Source organism: Falco cherrug, chromosome 3, assembly GCF_023634085.1.
Source record: "Falco cherrug isolate bFalChe1 chromosome 3, bFalChe1.pri, whole genome shotgun sequence".
Lineage (NCBI taxonomy): Eukaryota > Metazoa > Chordata > Aves > Falconiformes > Falconidae > Falco > Falco cherrug.
The window spans coordinates 92103343-92125043 of record NC_073699.1 but is presented as its reverse complement, the minus strand read 5'-3'; the positions used below and the strand labels follow the sequence as shown (position 1 = coordinate 92125043).

At 39.4% G+C, this 21701-nt stretch overlaps 1 protein-coding gene across 2 annotated transcripts in view; it reads right to left on the bottom strand.

The window, feature by feature from the left end:
• The window catches only part of GMDS (GDP-mannose 4,6-dehydratase), a 426883-nt gene that overhangs the window by 216526 nt on the left and 188656 nt on the right, over nt 1-21701 (bottom strand). For both annotated transcript variants that reach the window (XM_055704690.1, XM_055704691.1), the window contains one exon: nt 11565-11692. In XM_055704690.1, coding sequence (XP_055560665.1) covers nt 11565-11692 — 128 coding nt within the window. The remainder of the gene's footprint in view (nt 1-11564; nt 11693-21701) is intronic.

The following is a 21701-nucleotide window of genomic DNA, read 5'->3' as shown; positions in this document are numbered from 1 at the left end:
CCAGGAGGGCAGGGAGGGAATGCATAGCCCTACAGTCCTCTCGGGGTTTGCACGCTTCACACATGCTCTCGCCCTTTATTGCTATCTGGATCAAACAGAGTCTTTTCTTAGCACCCATACCTGTAAAACTCCATTAAAATGCTGCACATGATGTGAAGGGTTACATTATGAGTGCTTGGAACATAAGAAGGTTGCACAAACCTCCAACCAAGAGCAATTCTAAATTATTACCTGCTCTTGAATTACTTTAAAAAGAAAAAAAAAAAAAAAAAAAAAGAAAAAGATTCTCAGAGAGATCAGGCACCAGATAGTTCAGTTAGCCTGGAAAAGCTCCTTGGCAGGCAAGTTCCTTTGTGCTCCACCTTTGCATCCCCAGAAAGCAGAGCACAGCCAGGACCTTCACACTGGCAGGCTCCTTCTTGCAAACCAATATAATTTCTGCTACCAGTACTACAGATTCAGAAAGCCACATTCCAGCGGTGCATGCCATGGTTATGGCATGGGAGTCACTGGAAAAGGTTTACAAGGTATTATGGGCTGAAATAAAACAACACATCAACATATACATGGAACACGCACAAATAGGAGCAGTGGCGATTTTCCTGGCTGCAGCCTGAATACGACACTTAAAATACAACCTCCTCAGCACAGGGGTTCAGGAGCAAGGCTGCCGGCAACCAGGACATGACGGTGGTAAGAGGAACAGTGCCCAGCAGCAGCCAAGTGCCTCTTGGGCTTTCCTTGTTGGCAGACAGACCCCTCACGTCTTGGTCTGTCACGCAGCCTACAGACCATCCTATCTCATGCCTCCCGACACCTTTCCAATAACCTGAGACCCACTTGTAATCTGGGAGATGAACAGTTGTAAACCAGCAGTGTTTTTAATATATATCTACTGTAGATATCAGTAATAATACTGGCAATAAAATGAGAAGGGTATACTTAAAATATTTTTCCCTTGTCAATTATTTTCCCTTTAAAATGAATATGATATATTAAAAACCTGATGCTTGTTGAATTTAAAACACCTCAGAGGAAGAGAGGAATTCCCACCAGATATGAAAAGGCAGGGTTTGTCTGGAAATAAATGCAGCATAATAAATTAATGGTGAGAGGGAAAACATGCCTGTATTGCATAAGGCAAAAATACTGCATTAGCAACACAAAGCATTACTTTTTCTTGTAAAATGAGGCACAGTGCAGCAAGACTGTATGATTTGTGCAAACTTTTCATTATGTCAAAAGCAACATGTATGCCTGGCATTATAGCATTAGGGTTGCTTTGATAAACTGTTACCATGCAGAGTAACATCTCACTTGCTAGAGGTTAAGGCAGGAGTAGAAGTTAATGCTCTGCTATTGCAATTTACTGCTCCTTAAAGAAATCTGTGAAGTGAACTTGGAAGAAAGAAAACCTCTTTTGATATTAAAAAATGAAATCAAACACATTTTCAGATCAAGAAATAACGGACAACTTGCGCTAGAAATATCAGCTTCTAAAAAGTACAAAGCTTGCTATTAAAAGCAAAGTTAGAGAGTAAGCATATTTTCATAACAGTGTCTGTTCTTTTAATAGAAGAACACAAAAGTAAGTAACATTGGTGCAACAAGAAATTGGCTCAACACTCAACACCTCCTATGGACCAGCAGTTCAGGCAATGGCTCGCAGCAGGGGTCGTAGCAGGAGGTCATGGTCCTCTGAAGTTTCAAATAGTCGAGTTTGCCCTGATCTTACGCTATTGAACAAGAGTAGGCTAGGCAAAACGTGCCTAGACTGCATTCAACTCTACAAAAAATCCCTAATAACTTGTTGTCAGACTGGTACATTTCATATGAATAGTTAGGGACCCCCTAATTTTCCTTCCTCAAATCCAACACCCAGAGATCCTTTAATTGCACTGCACAACAGAAAATGCAGAAAGCTGATACATGGCCCTACTCACTTAAGAAACACCACCAAAATTCTTATTTCACTAGAAGCAATGGAACGTCCACCAAGGTGGCCAGCACCAGGAGATGCTCTGTGCATCTGCAGGGCGTGGGGAAGGACGGCTGCTGGGCTCCCCTGCATCAGTCAGCCTCGACCCGCACGAAGGAGGCAGCACAGGGAGTGTCTGAGGGAACTGCCAGCTGTTTAACACAGTCCTCATCAGCTGCAGGCACCGGGCGATGTCAGGCACCCACTGTTTGCTTCATTCTGCCCTTCCATGGCTGCAGGGAAATCCATTCCAGTCACCCTGCTGAGCTGACTGGGGACAGGGGGTAAGAAAACACCAAGCCAGTGTCGCTCACCTACCTTGCAAATGTAACGCTCCTCATACTCCTGAGGAAACAAACAATTGCTCTTGCAGAAATCACATGGATTTTGAGAGGGAGAGAGAGAGGAGTCAAGCACATGACAGCAATAAGCTTTCTTCACATACTTAACCTGGTAACCAAGTCAACTGTCCCCAGGGGAAGCTTAATGTCGGCCAAAGAAGGCCAAGCGGAAAGTTCAGCTGCTCTATCTTTGGACCATTAATGTTGGTTGTTAGGTCAAGGCTTCATCCAAAAACACCTACAGCTAAAATTCAAGTATTTCTGCTAAAACTAAAAGTGGCATATTAAATGCACCCTGTGGGTTTGGGGAATGTTTCCCACTCAAACAAACAAAAAAATCCTACTTTTTTCCATACCCAGATCAGGAAAGAACAGTCACTCTGATGATAACTAGTCTTCTTAATAATACACAGAATATTAACAGCTAGAGTACAATAAAAGTAAGCCCTGACATTTTAATTTATCCTCTGAAATATTTCTTCTTTCAGTGGAATGACCTGAAATTGTTGAAGGGCTAAAAATTTTGGTTCTGGGAATGCACTGCCCGTGATGTTTTACTGGCTTCATTTCAAATGAAAACAATTACTCTATAGTGAGGATGTTACCACACAGACATAACAACACCATTAACTATTTTTGACTTCCAGTGTAAATTAAACCATTATGGGGTTTTAAAAATGTCCTCATTAAATTTTAATGATCTGTTTTAAGGGATTTTCCCCCCTTATTAAAATTAAAACCAACTATGCTATACAACTTTCTCAGAAAAGTGCATTACTCTAAGATTCAAATAAATCTGTAAATCATAGATTAGTTAATAAAGAGAAACTATCTGGGTTATTACAGGTGGGGCTGGTAGCAGTACCTGTTATTAATGTTGCCTAACATTCACCAATAAAAGATGCTGCTTCCCGTTCTTTAAAATGTTGCCAAATACCATCTGACTGAATAAAAACCTTGTGAGTTCAAAGGTAGACACACCTGGTTGGGTTGTTTTTGGTTTGGCTTTTTTTTTTTTTTTGGTTGCCTCCATGATAGGAAAAAGAGTAAAGAAAGGAAAGAAAATGCCAACTGAAGTGATTCAGCTGATCAAAGAATACTTTTCATTTGTATTAACTCCCCCATAAACCTCAGTAGCTTTTTTTCCACGAACTCGGGATTTCTTTGTTGTGCAGTAAGTATTTGCAATTTTGCAGGGTTAGAGAATGTTTATGAGGACACTGCCATCAAATTTGCCCTGAAGTTGCCCAATTCATAAACTTTGTGTGGACTAAAATGGATAAAAAAATTTAAAAGATCATGGTTTACATACACTCAAGAAAGACTTGCAAGACCTTTGCTGTCAAATTTATGAAGATTCACTTTATGGTGAACATGCTCCATCGCATGATGGGGCAGTGGTTTCCCTCCAGGCGCAGGTGCAGCCTGGAACAGGCTGCCTGGTGCGCCCGCTCCCCGGGTCCAGGCAGTCCCCTCTCCCCCATGAGATTCAGCTCTTTCCCACAATCTCATCTGCAGCTGCCGCAAGTTAAAACCACCACAAGACTGACTGGAAGGTGGAACAGACCTTTTTTTTCAAACAGCCTGGTTTGTTTTCACCCTGGCGTTATATTGCCACCTGCTAATGAGTAAACATTTTCTTGCAGCATGCACTGATGTTACTGTAATGATGGTGTATATATGCCACATTATATAGCCTCTCTGCTGGCATCTGTATGTTTTCTTCTGATCTATCACAAGTATTAGTATGGCTCCTAAGCATGGACCCTGTCATAATTTCACTTATTTTTCCACAAATTGCCAGACAGAGTAGAAACCTAAAATCTCAGGAACGGTGCATGCATTTAAAGTTACTTCTGAAAAGTGCCCTAATTTGGTGCCCTACAAGAAGAACACGCTGCAAAAGCAGAATTTGTCATGAGGATTCTTGTAGCTGTGTTACTTGAAGATACTGCATTCAAGCTACAATGGCATAATAGGTCAGCCTCAGAAAGATGACAATACATAATTTATCAATCTGGAAACCTTATACTTGAAAGAAGCCTTAGTCTAACCTTTCCATCACTCCAATTGAATTGTAAGACCACCGCTGTAACAAGACCACTTAGAAAACCACCGGGGTGGCCTTGATAATAATACACATATCATTGTTGAGGCACAGGAAACTGAACCAGATGGTTTTGCTGAGGAAAGCACTTTTTTGGCTTTGTAAAGCCTAAAAACACTAATAGGTCAAACACAAAAGTGGTGAAAAAGAAAGCTAAAGGAAAATGTATGTAAATAAGAAAAATATCTTTTTACAATTATATTCTCCTCATATAAAAAATGGCTGCAAGAAAATAAAAAGGGGGAAAAGGTGCTGTAGTTCTGAAATAGATCAGGATAGTTTTCTGAAAGGAAAAGGTCTAACAGCAACACTTCCAGTAGGCACTGCTGCTGGAAATCAATACCATATGATGTGCATTAGACAGAACACCTACATACTGTAATTAAAACCCTTTTTTTTGGCCTCATTTTTATGTTTTAAATATGGGCACCATTCATGTCTATTGTAATAAACTACTTACTTTCTTGTTCAGTCTCTTATTGGCAATCATATCAATCTTAAGGAAAAAAAAGCACATATATGCATCTCTTAAAATACATGAAATTGAAAATAATTCCCACAAAATCATGCATGCACAAACAGAAACATACATATATTCACATACACACACATACATATGTGTGTGTGTGCATGGCATATATAAAGCATGTTTGAATGTTCTCACTTATGCTGTATTTATAATGATATTATTTACAGACTTCAGCATTTCAAAAACCATGAAGGGACTTGGTTTTGTTTTGTTTTTCTTTAATGCAGACATAATCTACATGAGTAAAATTAAGATGACAGGGTGTTACTCTGCTGGGTATTGCAACCATTTCTAATAGCCAAGAAGTCAAATCTAAACTATACGTGCTGGAAGAAATGTATGATTATAAACTCTTTTATTGTGCAGCCGTATTTATCAAAATGTAAGCTTTTATTTGGCATTAAAAAGGAAAAGTTTTACTATCACATTTGCTCTAAAACATGTTCTCTCCTCATACGGGAAGGTTTGCCAGTAGTTTCAAAATCTGAAAGATGATTGAGAATTATACCTATATTTTGCTCATATAAAATCATGCTCTAACTGAAAGAAAACATCATTATTTAAGTATCAACTTTTGCTCTGCTTGCATGGGACAAGGGAGAAGAAACGTACACTGAAGAGAGCTTCACTATATGCTTATCATTTGCGACAGTTCATTTTGGCACTTCTCAGAAAATGTTGACATCCTTGGAGAAAATGTTCAGAGTCTTTAGTCTGATTCTCAAGCTTTTAATTAAAACTAGAGAGTTAACAGAGTAGTTTCTGAAGCCAGAAGTCAAGTGGGACCACAGGTGCCTTACTGAGCCGACGGAGCATGATGGAGCCTACCTGGACAGCAATAAAGCAAAAGAAATGACAGTGTGGTCTCATGGGAACCTATCATGATTCTGCATGAGAGACATGCCAGGGAGATGTCTGTTCTGTGGCGAGTGATGCCATCTACCACCTCATACCAAGACCTAAATTCTTTTGTAGGGTTGGAACATCTCAGCTGAGATGCAATGTGCAAATAATTTACAAAACCAATGGCTTCATGAACTGACTCTGGCAATCTACTTATCTCTGTCTTTTCCCTATAAGCTCAGTCAGAAGGAAGACAATCTTCTTTACTACTTCTTGGACGTGCTGTTCCAGCACTCTCGTTGTGTCATGAAGAAGTTGCACTGGCATTTGCAATAGAGCATGTGGGTCAGTGCTGGGTAAACTTCAAAAAGCGATTGCGCATCTTTTATTTGAGACCAGTAATCTGTTCTGCGGCCGCTTACATTGGCTGTACTGTATCCTGAGAACTGGATCATTATTTGCATAGATTATTGAACAGATTACCATGGGCAAATGTGACTTCTTTTATTCTGGAAACATCACACCTCCACGCGTCCAAAGTATTTACATGAGGAAATAAAAGAAAATTCAGCCATTGGTAAGTGTGTACTTCCTTGGGAACATGTTGCTTTCTCAAAAACTTTTCAGCATGAGGGTTAGTTCTACATCTTATAAAAAGGACAACAGATTTTTAAACTATTAGAAAGAAACTAAGGTGGAATAGTCATTATCTCTGATACACATGGTTCTAGAAAAGGTGCTGCTTCAGCAAGTAGCTGTCAAGACTTCTGTGAATGTTCAGTAGTTGTTCCAAAGGAGCACAGTCTATCAACTTTTCTCCTAAAGGTTCATAGATCCCTGCTGCTCTCACAATTTCTTCACCTAGATGGCAGCAGTAAGATAATCAGTTCAGTGGATCATCCCATCAATCAAAGCAGATTGGACATAATTTTAAGATCAGTTTGGCTTAACAGAGCCATTAATTATCCCAGCTCAATTAAACTGATGGAAAGAAAAAGTTCTCACTTGGAAATACACAAAATACACCCAGATAGCTCAAAAATCTTTACTCGCATACTCAAAGAAGTCCAGCATTGAGTGTTTAAAATTATTTCTTAACTTTTATTAGAAGTTATTAACTTTGAGCATAAAAAACTAAGCAGTAAGAAGAGAAAAATATTTTTCACCTTGGTCCATAACAAAAGGGTAATCCTCATTTAAAAGCATGCCTTCAAGTTCATGAGCCAATCTCATAACTGTATGAGGTATTGATAGACAGATACAGCTGACTTTCCTTTTATAACCAACAATCCCCAACAAAGCAAGACTCTCACAAGCAAGTATTCTGCTGGGCTGATGAAAAGATGTGTCAGAAAAACTTTGAGTCTCATCAGACTAAAGGAAAACATCTCAAAAGGTGACACATCCTTAATACTCCAAGAAAACAACAAAAGAGAACTAGAAATGCCTTGGCCCACAGTCTCACTGGCTGAATCCTTTTCTTATGCACAAGTAAAGTAAAATTTTAAGTAATTCTGTCTGGCAAATTTAAACTTACACACAAACATACAAGGAGGGATTTCCCCCAACAAAAATGGTAGCAGCTTTCTCCAAGGGTCTGTCTCCACTTATTAGAATGGTGAATAGAAGAATCATGAATAAAGGATCAGGTGATGCCGACTGGAGATTTAAATGCAGAAAGCATCACTGTAGGTTAGATACTACTATCTCAATTTCAACATGCACAAAACAGTTTAAGAATAAAAATGACTGCATATTTTCTTGTGCATTTTAATCACAAAATGAAGTATGAATTAGCACCAGTACCAATTAAAAAAACCCAAGTAAGATGGAAAGTCTCTCTTTAAACATTTTCTTAATGTGCTTGGTTAGACTGTACAATAATTTACTATATTACTTGTAAACTTTCCTTTTCTGCTTTTTTTTTCAACATTATTTAAATATAAATTAGAGGAAGCTGATTGCCATATATTTAGAATATGAAACATTCCCTGATTTCACCATGAATTTAGGCACATGCTTAATTTTTAGCATCTGACTAGACCTATAATTAATTGAATTGGAGCCAACTGTGACCCAATTATGACTCCTCTGTAATTATTGCTGGAACTACTGCTGGGATTCTATTAAAGGCAAAAGAAAATATTTCTGATTTGTACAAAGAATATTAAAACTGTTAACTTTGACTTGTTTTTTTACTTTTTACAGATATATATTGATAGGCTTTTCCGCAACATTCATCAGCACAGTATTTCTGCTCTCTGCACAACACTGAGGTGTGGGCAGTGCAACTGCAGAAGGCAACCTGAGCATCAGCAGGTAACAAAGAGGAAACTGAAGGAAAGGAACAAAAAGCCTCAGCTGTTGAAGTCTAATATGAACTTGACCTTTTCCCAGAGCCACTTTCCAACATTAGCATGCTCTATTTGTTGGCTTTCCCTTTACATCTTCACAAATCAATGTGTTTATTACGTCCCCAAGATCAACACTTTTAAGGTTTCAGTTGCAGGTATACCTTCACAACTTCATTTACAGTATTTAGCATGCAGAAAATTAAAACCCCAACACATTAGTGATGGATCAATGGCCATTTTATTAATGGTCCAAGTTAAATGTTTCTGAGAATCTGTATTTATTTGAAATAAGACTCTTGGGTAAGTGTCTGAGGAAACTTGTATGATGCCTTGTGTTTTATAAACGGCATAGAAATGAGTCAGACTGCTAAGGCTTGCTATCATACTAATATTTGAAAATACTGAGCAGATGGCTTACCAGAACTTTCTGCAACGAATACAAGGTATAAGTTACCCTCTCAAAACAAAATAGCACATAGACAATCCATATATCAATAGTACTGACATGTTGTTTTTTCTCTTCCCGCTCAGTGGCACTGATAGTCACCTTTAATATTATCCCATATGACTTGTGCTGGATCACAGCAGAGTAAAAATGGAGAAAGGGGGAGTTAAGAAGCACAGCACTTTCTGCAAGTATTAAGAGTTACTAATATAATTTTAGGATAAAACTAATATACACCCCACCGCCATCCCCTGCCTCCTCCCCCAATTTTCGATGCCTACTTATTTCTGTTTTGTTCCCTTCAAACACTGAATGGAAACCTTTCTTTCTAGTGTGTTCGACTTCCCAGTTTTCATCCACCAGCACAATGCTGCTGTATCTGATTTTCAGTTCCTGCAGGTGGTACTTCAAGTCCCAGCCCCAAAACCTAATCAAACACATACTCCAACTACTCTCCCCTGATATGAACCTCTGTTTATGCATCGTGCTTCCGAATCACCTGCTACTAAAGCTGACCTCAACCCACAGCTAGCACCGAGCATGCTGGCAGCTCATCCCTTGGTGGGCACCAACAAGCTTCAGTGCAGGCACTTCCATGCTCTGCTGTAGACGGAAGCCCAAAAGCACAGTGGCAGTCAGATGAACGCATGTGATCCAAGCTTGAGAGTCCTGACTTCTGCTTGTGCTTTGTAACTGCCAGACGTTCTCCACTCCAATACATACAGGATACGATCTGTCCATGAAGTCAATGGGATTTTGGTCATCAACTTTCATGAGATCAGGAACTGACCCATAATATTTTATAAAATAACAAAAAGGAATGTATTTATGGTTTTATTATTATCCCTAATAAGGAAATAAGAAGAAAGAAAACACAGTACATGGTCTAGTCTATATGCACATGTGTTACTTGTATTAATATCAATGGGATTTAAAAGTACATATGGAGGGGATAAGATATATCCCTATGTGTTCAGCCATACGCTTAAGGAAGCTCCCCAAATGCTTGTAAATACGATCATGCTTTCTAACATACTATGTATTTATTTGAACAACGTTAAATCTCTAAGCCCCACTTTCCAGTCCATTAAAGCCTCAAATAATTGTTTATTTCCAGTTTAAAGTTACTCACTTTTTTAGCCATTAGAAGGCTGCCTGTAACCACATTTCCACAATATTCAGGGAATTAGAGAATTGATAATAACTCTCCCGTTATCCGAAGAGGTACCACTCTGGGAAGAGAAATACTCAAGATGAACTATATTTTAGTGAGGAATTCTTTCCAGAAGATTTTGGGACAGGCCCAAAACGTGTAGCTGAAAGGTCTGGAATGCTACTTACACAACCAACATGTGTTCGTGCTGTAGACCTCGGACAACTACATTCCTTCTGGAGGCCAAAGGCCTTGAAAGCTAGTCATTCTTCTAGATAGACTTGTTCTCATTTCCTTTTTGTTTTTAAAGGTTTGAACACAGGACAAGGGTCTGACCCACTAGGCACAAGAGGGTTATTCTGGATTTCCCTTATGGAAGAAGACATTAGGATTTATCCCACGATTTATGACCTGGTGCAACTTGTCTTGTGATGAGATAGCCAAAGTATTTATGGAGTGTTCAATGCCTGTTAGCAAATTACGCTCATTATGTTCAATGCAACTGATCGTTTTATTTGGCTTAATCTTTTACTTCCGTTCATCTGAGACTCGGTAACTGACTTAATGAACTCTCTTAACTATAGTTTTATCCATTAAAAAGGTGATTGGGATGGTTTACTGCATTAACTGCTTCAACTAATGTTGTGGCCACAAATAGAACACAATAGTCATGGAGGCATAGCCATGACACCCATGGTGCCCTTACCACTTTACATGCAAATGCAGCACAGAACCAAAAGCCCACTTTATTTACAGCCAGCTGCCAAAAATCACCTTCTTCGCTCATTTGATGTAACCCTTTCAATGGTAAGGCAATATGGCTGTTTACTTTTTTTAATTTCATCCAGAACAAAAGTTTATATTGTGGTATTACAATATTGTTTTCTTGCTGCTTCTTTTTGACTGTAAACAAGATTTGAGAGCTCAGGTTTTATTTTACTTTTTAAATCTCGATTTATGATAAAAATACCAAATCAGACTTTTTCCTACTGAAATACTTCTTACTTTGTAATATAGAAAACCAAAACAAACAGTCATAATCTTTTTAAACTACATCAATGAATGGTGAAGCCAAATCCGGTTTCCCAGCAAGGAATTATTAAAAGACAGAAATAGCCCAATGACCGCAGGAAATCTTTAAGCACCAAAATGGGGACAAAAGTCTCCTGGGGAAAAGACAGTATTTCCTACGTGGTCATTCATGTCTCCTTGTAATACAATACAGGGGTATTGTTTGTTTGCCTGCTTAAGTAGATGCATAGAATAAAATTAGAAACAAATCCTGACTATGAAAACCTTTCAAACACTCGATGCAAGCACGTGTGTTGCAATACCTGCCATCACAACTATGTTGTGATGCTTCTTTCTGATGTATGACCAGTTAGACCTTTGCTCATTTATATATACATCATTCTTGCCTCATTATAATAAAGGCCACGAACCTCCAGCAGGATCTTTGACTTCATGTCATACTGCATCTTGCTGCAATCTTAATACTGGTTATAAAATTTGTCAAAACAATAGGGGAAATACTCTAAAAGAGATTCACTTTATAGTTGGCTCCCTCCCCCAAGGAATTCAGTCAAGGAATGTAAGCCCAAAGATTTGTTTTTCTGTTCAGGTCACGCCTGGGGTAGACTGCTGTGTTACTAAACTCCCTGCTCTGAAATCAAGAGCAAGACAAAGTTAACAGACCTCAATAGGCAAAAACATCTCGAGATAGCCCTCCGTGGACCATGACCTGAAGTTACAGCAATAAGCATTATCCCCACCGTGAAGACGACTCAGCAAAAGGCACGTGGCCCACAGCTTACCTCAACGTAGTCCCTGGCATGGCCCCAGTCTCTCTTAGCATCCAGATTGCCCAGGCTGAAACAATCCAGCTGCCCCAGGTGAATCTTTGCAACCGATCGGCTAATTTTTCGAGTAACAAAGTTAGCCCCTGGAATAGAAATAAAAAGTAATATCAACATAGTCACAGCGGCAGATCACTGGCCACCAGAAACACCTTGTATAGCTCATAACATGGTACTTTCTGTCTTCATTCACTCCCCTCACAACGCTGAGACCCAAGCCATCTTTTATCATTTGAGCAGGCAATGAAGCTTCCAGTGCAAGTGTCACATTAGCTGCACTTTCACTGCAAACGTCTTTCTTTGTGGAACTTCTTAAGCATTCCTAATTTGCTGCCTCAGTATTCAGTCCAGGCACAGAGCCAAAGAAAATCATTTGGAATGTCAGTTCTTAAACACAAAATGCAAAAGGTTACATAAAGAAGACAGACATCTTAGACCACCCTCAAGTTTTTTGTTGCTGTTTCTTTTTTATTTCAATTTTTTTAAAAGGAATGCATATATCTAAATAAATTAGTTTATTAATAAAAAAAACACGAGACTATCCAAATATGACTTATTCTCCAAAGAACCGTAACGGTTAAATGTGTTCTGCTTCTCTAGCTATTTGTGATTCTTTGTCTCCCAGGTTCAGTGAGATCATGAAATTGTGATTTCAACTTTATCAGTTGAAGGTTGTGCACTGTTTTATCATATTTCTGTTACTTTGTTCACTGTATTGCTTTAGAAAATTTGTGTACCCATTTCTGCTCCCTGTAGGGTTGCTTTAAAAAATACTTTTTTCTAGTTATTTTCATATCTTGATTTTTAGATTATGATGGCTGTGTTTCCAAAATGTGGTCAGCAGTCTCCTCAAAAGCAGAGGGATTTCAATTTAGACCATTAATTCAGGCTAAGCAAGCACAATGGCATTTGCACACTAATGGGCCACAAAAATTAAAATTACATGCCTTTTTAATAGCTAAAAAAATATGATGGAGTGGTGACAGATGATACCCCATCCAAATGGGAAGGAGGAAAGTCAGTGAAAATTACTGTTCTAGTAAAACACTTAGCAAGTTTCTAAAGTCCTTAAGTAGCGCAGCTTGTACATTCAATGCATATATGTAGGTTTTTTTCATTATGGAATTCTGGTCTTGAGATACGCATCTCAATATATTCCGTTTCCTGTCAAACGAACAATAGGCTGCTGCAAAATTATTAAATAATGTGAAGTGTCTTTTCCAGACTATTAATTTTTCCTGTAAAGTCAAGAGCATTACAGTACCTTTTGGTGTCATTTGACACTGCCAAAAGTAAAAAAAATAAGTGCATACCTGTAAGAACCATGTGGAATGAAGCAATTAAATAATTCAGACTTTACCATGGGATTAAGATAGAATTTTAATTTTCTGTCAACTGCTGAACTAATTAGAATTCTGTTTATTAGCCATTTAGAATATTTCACCAGCTTGTGCTTATTTTTTAAAGGATGGAAACCATGTAATTTCCATATTCCCTGAAAAAGTGTTCATATATAAAGGAAGATTTCAAAATTGTGTGCTTTGCAAAGTTTCAGAAATAAAATATACTGGGGAGTGTTTTTTGTAGCAGTGTTCCTCAAAAATTGGACAAATGAGTCAACTGCAGGATGAAAGCCTAAGCCCTTCTTCCAGACTGCACCCTGCACACTCAACAGCAGAAATATAATTATGCCAAAGATAAACCAGTGCAAACCACGGGACTGACACTGTGACTCTGCTATTGCAATTTTCTGAAAGCAAAGTACTGTGGTTCCCCTGTTCCTGGCCGGACAGGCTTGCAGCAGGAGTGGAGTTCTGGCTTAACAGAAACCAGTGACAGTCTCTTTGGCTTAGTCAGACTGGCGCTTCTCCAAAGACTGTTTCCATTTCTTACATTATCCAAGTGCTCTGAGATCTTCGCACAGATTATTACTAATTAATTAAAAATATATTCATGCCATTACACAAACTTGTTAGTATTAGGTAGGAAACTTCCTAACCTTCTGCATGGAAACAATTTCAGTTAGCATTATTATTCAGTAAATAGCACTTGAAGGAAAAACTTTTTTTCCTAGGATAAAGTATATGTCTTTACGTTGCAGTTTACAACTGAGTAATAAGCAAAACTGGCCGCTTTCAGCGCTATGTTCCCATTTGCAGTGAAAGCAGTGAGACTTCTAGTCATCATCTGCTTTAAAGCACGTTTTACTGTCAACCTACACAACTAATGAATGTCAGCTTCCATTCTGGAGCAACCACTTCCTCAGCATAAAAAAAAAAACCCAGCTTATTAGTTTGTGTGTGTGTGAGAGAGAACTTTTATGCTATCAACTGAACTTAAAATATATGAAAGAGAGTGCACAAGAAAAAGCAGATTCATCTAGCACAAAACAGCAAATACTAGCGACTGCTGTCTTCTTGCAGTCACTGACAACTGTAGAGAAATTATCTTTAAAGGTCTTCTCCAAGCAAATGCAGAATATTCCTCAGAAGGCTGAAATGAAGAATTAGAGTGTACCACAGTGAAAAATGAAAACTTTTATTTTCCAGAAATATTCCAGTAAGGGTTCAACAAAATAATACCAACCCTCTTCTTGGAAGTGCCTCAGCATTAAAGCTGTGGAAGAAAACTATGCTACTGTTCATTCTGAGAAATGTGATTAGAATTTTTTTTTTCATGCAACCAAGGACCGAATGGCACATTTCAGAAGTATTTAAATGATATGGTTCATAAATAACATTTAAATACCAATTCTCTTCAAACACAGTATCTTAAAATATCCCATTACAGTACATGTTTGATCCCATGCCATTAAATGCACATCATAGCTAGAATTTAAGTTGATGCCCACTGGAGTCATACAAAATAGTGAAGTCTATGTCAGCATTTCCATTATAAAGCCCTGTCCTAGGGGTTTGCAATCAGGCTATAAAATCTTGCTTTGGCTTGAAACTTGGCAGACATAATGTCTCTTTCCTCAGGAATGATTCTATCTAAAAGGTCTATGTGGAGTGCTACAGATATCTTTATATAACTGAATACAAAGTACCTTTTGAGACACAGAAATGGTTAGCTTCCTTCTTCCTCAGGAGCTATTGAGGACCTGCTACAAGGGCATTTTCCCCCGACAGAATGTCCTGTTAGTGCCAGTATGAGTATCAGCAGAGCTGCTGGTGTGTTAACCACATCACCCTTTATGCTGACTTTCATCAGATCAAGATGATGCAGCAGCTTACATGCCACAGCTACCACAGCTGAATAAGGCCTGCTTCACTATGCTGCTAACATTGCTAATTCATGTGGAAACGTGTGGTGGTAGCAACAGAAACTAGCTTAGATTGCAGGGAAGAGGGAAGTCCAAGTCCCACAGTTGTCTCCTGGCTTTGTTTTGTTTCCTCAGTTCAGAGACGTGTTGTAAAACACACCTCACTGCTCACATCTAGTACCAATGAACATGGAGTGTTCAAAATTATTAAATGTGTGATATATTCTCACTTATTTGAACACTTTTTCAAAATGTGTGAGGGTGGTACTGTTCTGCCATATAGGATAGGACAGGATCCGAAAAGGAGCTCACTACCCTACGGTAACCAAGGAAACAGTCATTCTTACTCCCTTGTAGGGCCAAGCACGCTGGGCTAATTGCTTTGCATAGCATCTATGCAGCAAATACATCCAAACCATGATGGGCCACATTATACTCTGGTTTCCATCACTACTGACAGCACTGGAATTGCTGTACCGCAACAGCAGAGATCTGGCCAGACGTTGCAAAGGATGCTTTGGTGCCTCTGCACGTTTCAGCAGTTCCAAACAGCTTTGGTTTAGCAGTGTCTGACAAGTTTTTACCTTTTTAAAGAGGACTTAAACATGAGTTTTCACGATATTAACAGCTCTGTCAGGAACCCTGGGCATTAGTTTAGATTTGTTTTCAAAACCCAAGCCCTCCCTCTGAGGTCATTAGCATTCCAATAGGAACCATAAGGTCTGATTTACAAACCCGATTTATCCTAGATACGATTTTAAGCAAGGATTCCTCATCAAGCAGACCTGATCTGTAAAACATATAACTTGTCAGCAAACCACTACAGGAACAATACTACAATAAAAAGAAATAGCAGAGGTATAATGCAATAGCTTCAGCTCTCCAGCCCAGGCCTGTCACCCACTGCACCGTCTGGCTCAGGGTGAAAAACAGCCTGCGCAGCTCATCCCTCCAAGAAGGACGCTGCCTACATCTGGCATAGGTAAGTTTTGGAAGCTGGACACATCTCTCATTAACACATATTTAAAACTATTGCTTCAGGAAGCATGTTCTCAATGCACCTACCTAGAGTTCCAAGGCTGGATGTCACAAGAGAAAAAATAATACCTGGGTCTCTGCACCAGTACCCCCTTCCTTTTATCAGCACTGGGGTTCCACCCTTTGTGCATCATCAGGAAGCTGGCTGTTTGAAGTAGGTGCTTTTCTCTAGACTGTGTGGTTTATAAGAGGCAGCCAAATGGATGAAGCAGCTTTAAGAGCTACTGTTATAGTAACTACTTTTAAAGAACTTTCATTTTCTAGGCTCTCAAGGCTACATGCAAAACTGAACAGATGACAAAAATGTGGTCTTAGGAAGTCTGCTATCCCTGTATAGTACTAGTTGTTTCAGGCATAAGAAAAATCCATCATTAATCCTAGTAATATTATAGAATAACAGTGAGTCTCATAGCATTTAATAGTAATACTTCTCTATCAGCTGAAATGTAGTCCTAGCACAGTCTATAAATTTGCCATAACATCTTTTTCTTTGTTTTGCATACAATATGATAAAAAGGTTTCTGTCTCTAAAGATGCTGGCACAAGAAAAAGAGTTGTGAGCTTTTATTCCTCCAGGTTTCTACAGTTCTGGCATAGATTCTAGTGGAAGCCTAACATGTTCAAACACATTGTGTACCCAGTGCTTCTACTAACTCAACAGAACATATTTCTTTTAACATATATATGTTGTAAATGATACATTTAATGAGATCATTAAAATGTTTTGATTGCCTGAAAATCCACACTGTCCACAATTCCATTCTAAGAGAAGCTTATTTTTGTAATAAGCTGAAATGAAAAAACAAAGCAACACCCAGTTTTTCTAAGAAAAGAAGTCCAGAGTCTCCTTTAGCTTATACTGATGAAAATCAGTAGCAATTACTCTGAAGGCAACGGAGTTATGTCAGTGTGAACCACATGAAAAATCAAGTTACAAATCTTGAAATTAACCTTCCATAATTTGGGTTTAAATGGAATTTTCAACTGTATCTTGATCAAAACAGCTGATATAGTACTGAATTTTGGTTAAACTAGTAAAGCAGCTGCTTAGTATATGTTAAACACTCATGCATTTTAACTGTGAATCCACTCCCAATTTAAAACAACAAATTGTTCTTCTTACAATGACAATTATACAAAGTAGAAACATCACTGGAATCAAAGAAAAAAATCACTGTTGAAAGGGATTTTTTCCTTCTTAGCTCTTCATAATATCCTGCAAATTTCACACAGCAAGTACAGCTACGTAAGAATAAACTTGCCAGAAAGTCCACAATCAGATTTTTGTAAAATGAAATATATATGAAATAAGGGTGATATGATTCATAAGCAACTCATTGTAAAGTCATGCACTGCATGGGAAACATCTTCCTGACCTGAGCAATAAATCATTTTATTTCCTGAAACATGAGATATAGTGCTTTAATCCTTACATTTTAATCCTGTAATAGCATAGCTGGAAATACTTTGCTTCATCATAATATTTCCATTCTCTTTCTCCTTTTAAAGTGTAATAGTACCTTATGATAGTGGGTTTCTCAGATTTTTAATAGATTTGCAATGCTTTTCAAACATTTTCAGTTTCCATACCCCCAACGATTTTCCAATGGACATGTGAGGTGTCTAAACAGGAAAGACAGAGCTACTGATAATAGGCTTCTTCCTAAAGGTCATTCTTCATCAATCCCCTGGGAAATATTCATGTAACAACAAAATCCACAGATCACAGACTGAAAGCAACAGCCCAATAACATGAGGATAAAACTGCCCCTCCTCATCAAGTGATCCTCATTTGGTATTACTTTAATATGTGTGGTTTCAATCAAAGGAAGAGGTACTAACTCCTTTAAATATTGTTAACAAAGACGTTAATCAACATATCAGTTTCTATAATATATTGACACACATTTTGAACTTTCCAATGCCAAAAGTAAAATGTGCTAAGTCTGCTTGGCCCAATTTTTCATTTGCTCCACACTTTTCAATGGAATTCCTTGGGTAACAGAAAACACACTAGTACCTGTCTTTTAAAAACGGGGAGATTGAAGCGGAAAGGCAAAGGTGTGCAGAGGCAGAAAGCACCTGCAGCAGGACGGCAGCACACTGGAGGGAGCTGATGCTTTTCAGCCCAAGAGCATCTCTGCCCCCAACATCCCCTTGCACGCTGAGAACATCTGGACAGCTGAGAGCGACAGGAGATCATATGAACTTGGCATGGAGGGAATAAAAAATAATGATTTTTATAATCTGAGTGGAAAACAAGAATGAGAGACTATCTTGTGAGGAACGACGGGATACAGAAACTGGAAGGGAACACAGAAAGTAGGGAGACTATCTCCCAGTGGGAGGAAAGATAGCATGAAGCTTACCTGGAGGGACAACTAATAAGCTCCACATAAGAGGTGCATCTGCTAACTGCACTTTACTGTGTTAAAGGATGACTTGCATCATAGGGACAATAAACTCAGTTGTGTGCAACGTTTATTAACTGGAGCATCAAACAAGTGGGGCACAGACCTAGCAACCACCACCAGAGGACAAGAACCAGAGGTGACATTTGTCACAGCACAGTGAGCCACACTCCCCTGTGATCCAGCGGAGCTAACCCTCCACCAGGGATCTGTCATCAGGGCTTTAAACTCTTCACGACTGTTTTGCATACAAACAGGTACAGGTTTCTACCTCCCAAAGAAAAACGACACGATGATTTCTATGACTACACAGCAGCAGTTCTCTACAGTGACTGTGAAATAACAATGTTTAATTAGCAGACAATCTGCATGTGTAATGTGTAACACAAAGCTATTAGATTTCGTGTTCAAAATACCCTTATTCAGGATGAATTACACATCTCAGATCTATCATATGGGCTTGTTAAAAGGATAGGGTAACATACCAGCAATAACTGCTGGGCAAAAGGTGCTATTTTGCTGTATTTCCTCCATATATTTTTTCTTAATTTGAAATATTTTCCCCTCAGGAACCGTACACTGAACAGGAAAAGGTGAGGCATCAAAGATTTTTATAAAAGGAAAAACCAAACACTAATACTGAAAACAATATGCAAAAGTGTTATTTCTGTTCCAAAGTTTGTGCTGTTAATGGCACTTACATAAACAGAGCAGCGTTTCGCTTACAGAAAACTTAACCTTTTGCTCCAAACTATTCACTTTGAGTTCTTAATCACAGTTCATATACACTACATCGAAAAACAAAGGTAAATGTCTTTAGCCATTCTGATTTGTTAACACTCATTTAAGCTGTGTTTTTTAAACTGTACAACTAATGTCATTGAATTAAACCTCTCATTTAAGCTGCCATAGAATTAGACAAGCCCTCGCATGTATGAGCTATGGGTAAGCATTAGTGTGCTTGCCTGTCAGCACAGACCGTATTGTTTAAGTGTGTGTAAACAACTGGAGCTAAGTACATGCTTTGCTGAACTGCTGTTACAATAGCTAGAAATGTATGCACCCACAAGGAAAACCTAGCACTGGTACAAAATGGAAATACCACATAGTCTAAGGCAACTTGCAAAACTTCCCGATTTTAACTTACCTTGTTAAATAGCTATCTAAGTTCAGGTATCTGTGCCCTTAAATTCAAACACCCCCTTCCTCTTCTCCCTGCCTTTCCCCTCCTCCATCCTCTCAGCAACCAGTAGCACATCAAAAAAGGTGCTGTTTGATGGTTCAAGCTGAGACATTCAGCCTTTATCCTAGCACTCCCTTGAGATGAAGCAGGCAAGGCTTTTAATCTTACCTGGTGACACATGACTGACTAATACAGTTTCTTGGACCTTTCGACCTCTGAGGGACTAAGTCTGGTTGGTCTCTCAGCCTCTCCAGGTGGCTGGGACATCAGCTTGTGGTGCGTCATGGTATAATCAGAGTTTTGCATGTCTTTCTGTGCAGCCGTATTAGCGCTTTTAATGTGCAAATGTCTAAGTATAAAATGTGTCATTTCACTTCAAGTCAGGGGTAAAAAGAACTTTCATTTACTTCTACTGAAGGCAAAAGAGTGTAACAAGAGCTAGCCTTAAAACCAGGCACAGTGGCATACGACTTTGCTGAGTCAGTGCTGATGTATTTTCTTGGAGAGAGAAAAATGGTCTGGCTACAGCCAAATAACTTATTTGAAACTTCACCTCCCACACAAACTAATAAGCAATCCTAGATGGGTTTGACACTTATACAGTATAACTCAAGACATTCTTAAATCCATGTACCTCCCTTTGGAGCTTTGTTGCTCAACTGTTTTTCTCTTAGGACTTTCTTGTGGTTAGCTCTGTGACAGTGGTAGTCCTCAAGGCACCCTTTAGGCCCTCAGTACATAATTTGGTAAATGCGCTTCGATATTCATAAACCGCCCTTCGCTACAGGAGTCCTGGAGCCACGAAGGGGGCATCCTGAAACACAGATAACTCTGTTTCCAGGGAGCTGGAAAGACCCAGGGGCAAAGAGCTCATAGAGAAGTAACAAGGTGGGCACTTGTGAGAGGTGGAGGGAAGGAGAAAAAGAAATCTCAGTCTCTGCAAATACAGGAGGCACCATTTTTTTCTAGTACTTGAAAAGGGCACGTAAAACACAAGGCACTACATTCCCTTCCATCTTCTGTGTTACGAGTAATGAGATTCTCAGCTAGGATGTGGTGAGAAGTACATCTCCAACACCAGTGATGTTCCCAACAATTCCATGCACTAATCACCCTTTGCGATGGGCTGTGATTACCAGAACAAGGACAAATTATTCCACCGACAGACACCCTGTCAGACTCATAACAGACTAACGAAGTAAACACATGGCTCTGACAGGAGTGTCAAACCCCCCAGCCTTCACAGTGTGTGCTGTGACGTGCAGACGAGCCGGTGTGTGACCAGGGGTGTGGGCTCAGCTCGTGGCACTTCCAGCCCACGCTGCCTGCCCCTGCTGTCCTTGTCTCCTGAGCTCGTGCTTCTGCACAGGGACACGCAGGGCTGCCGAGGACAGAACGGGACAACACTGGAAGTCATCATCTTGCATTACCCCCCCCTCACATGTAGTATTTAAAAAACAAACTCCCTCAAAACATGCTTCAAATAATTGGGGGGGGGGGGGGGGGGGAACCAACCCTGAAGCAACACCCCCCCCCCACCCCCCCCCCCCCCGATGCTAACAGTTTAAGAAGAGAATAGGAGGGAAAGGCAGAGACAAGCTGACAATACACCAGGAAGACTGCAAGCCAACAAAGACAGCACGTCCCTCCTGCTCCTGAAAGCCCTGGACATGTTTGGCCTAGCTGTGTTGACCTCCTGTATTCAGAAAGCCAATAAAAACATTATTTCACCTAGCTGTAGTTACTGCTGGTTGCTTAAACTTCCTATAAAAAAGTTATGTCCTTATTTGAGAGCAGGCTGTGATCGCTCTCAGAGGACCCTGAAGTTGAGCAAGGGTGCTAGGGCTTCCACAGCCAAACCCTGAACTGGAAATGCCACCAGGCAGAGCGGCAGCTCTCCCACAGGCAGAAAACCAGGATACATCAGGAAGTTGCATAAAAGCCATTGCTGAGAATGAACATCACTCTGGGACAAACCCTGGACCTGGTGCTAATTTTCACTTTAAAAAGAAAAAGGCACTGAGGCAAAGAAGCGGACACTGTTATTTACTGAGAAAATCACTTGAACACAGGAAAACAGTAAAATTATAGCAGCTTTTTGAAATGTACATACATTTCAAGGAATAATCCTTTTTTCTAATGGTGCCACTGAAATTTAATTCAACTCCTGCATTCTTTTTGTGTGCGAATTGTGTTTC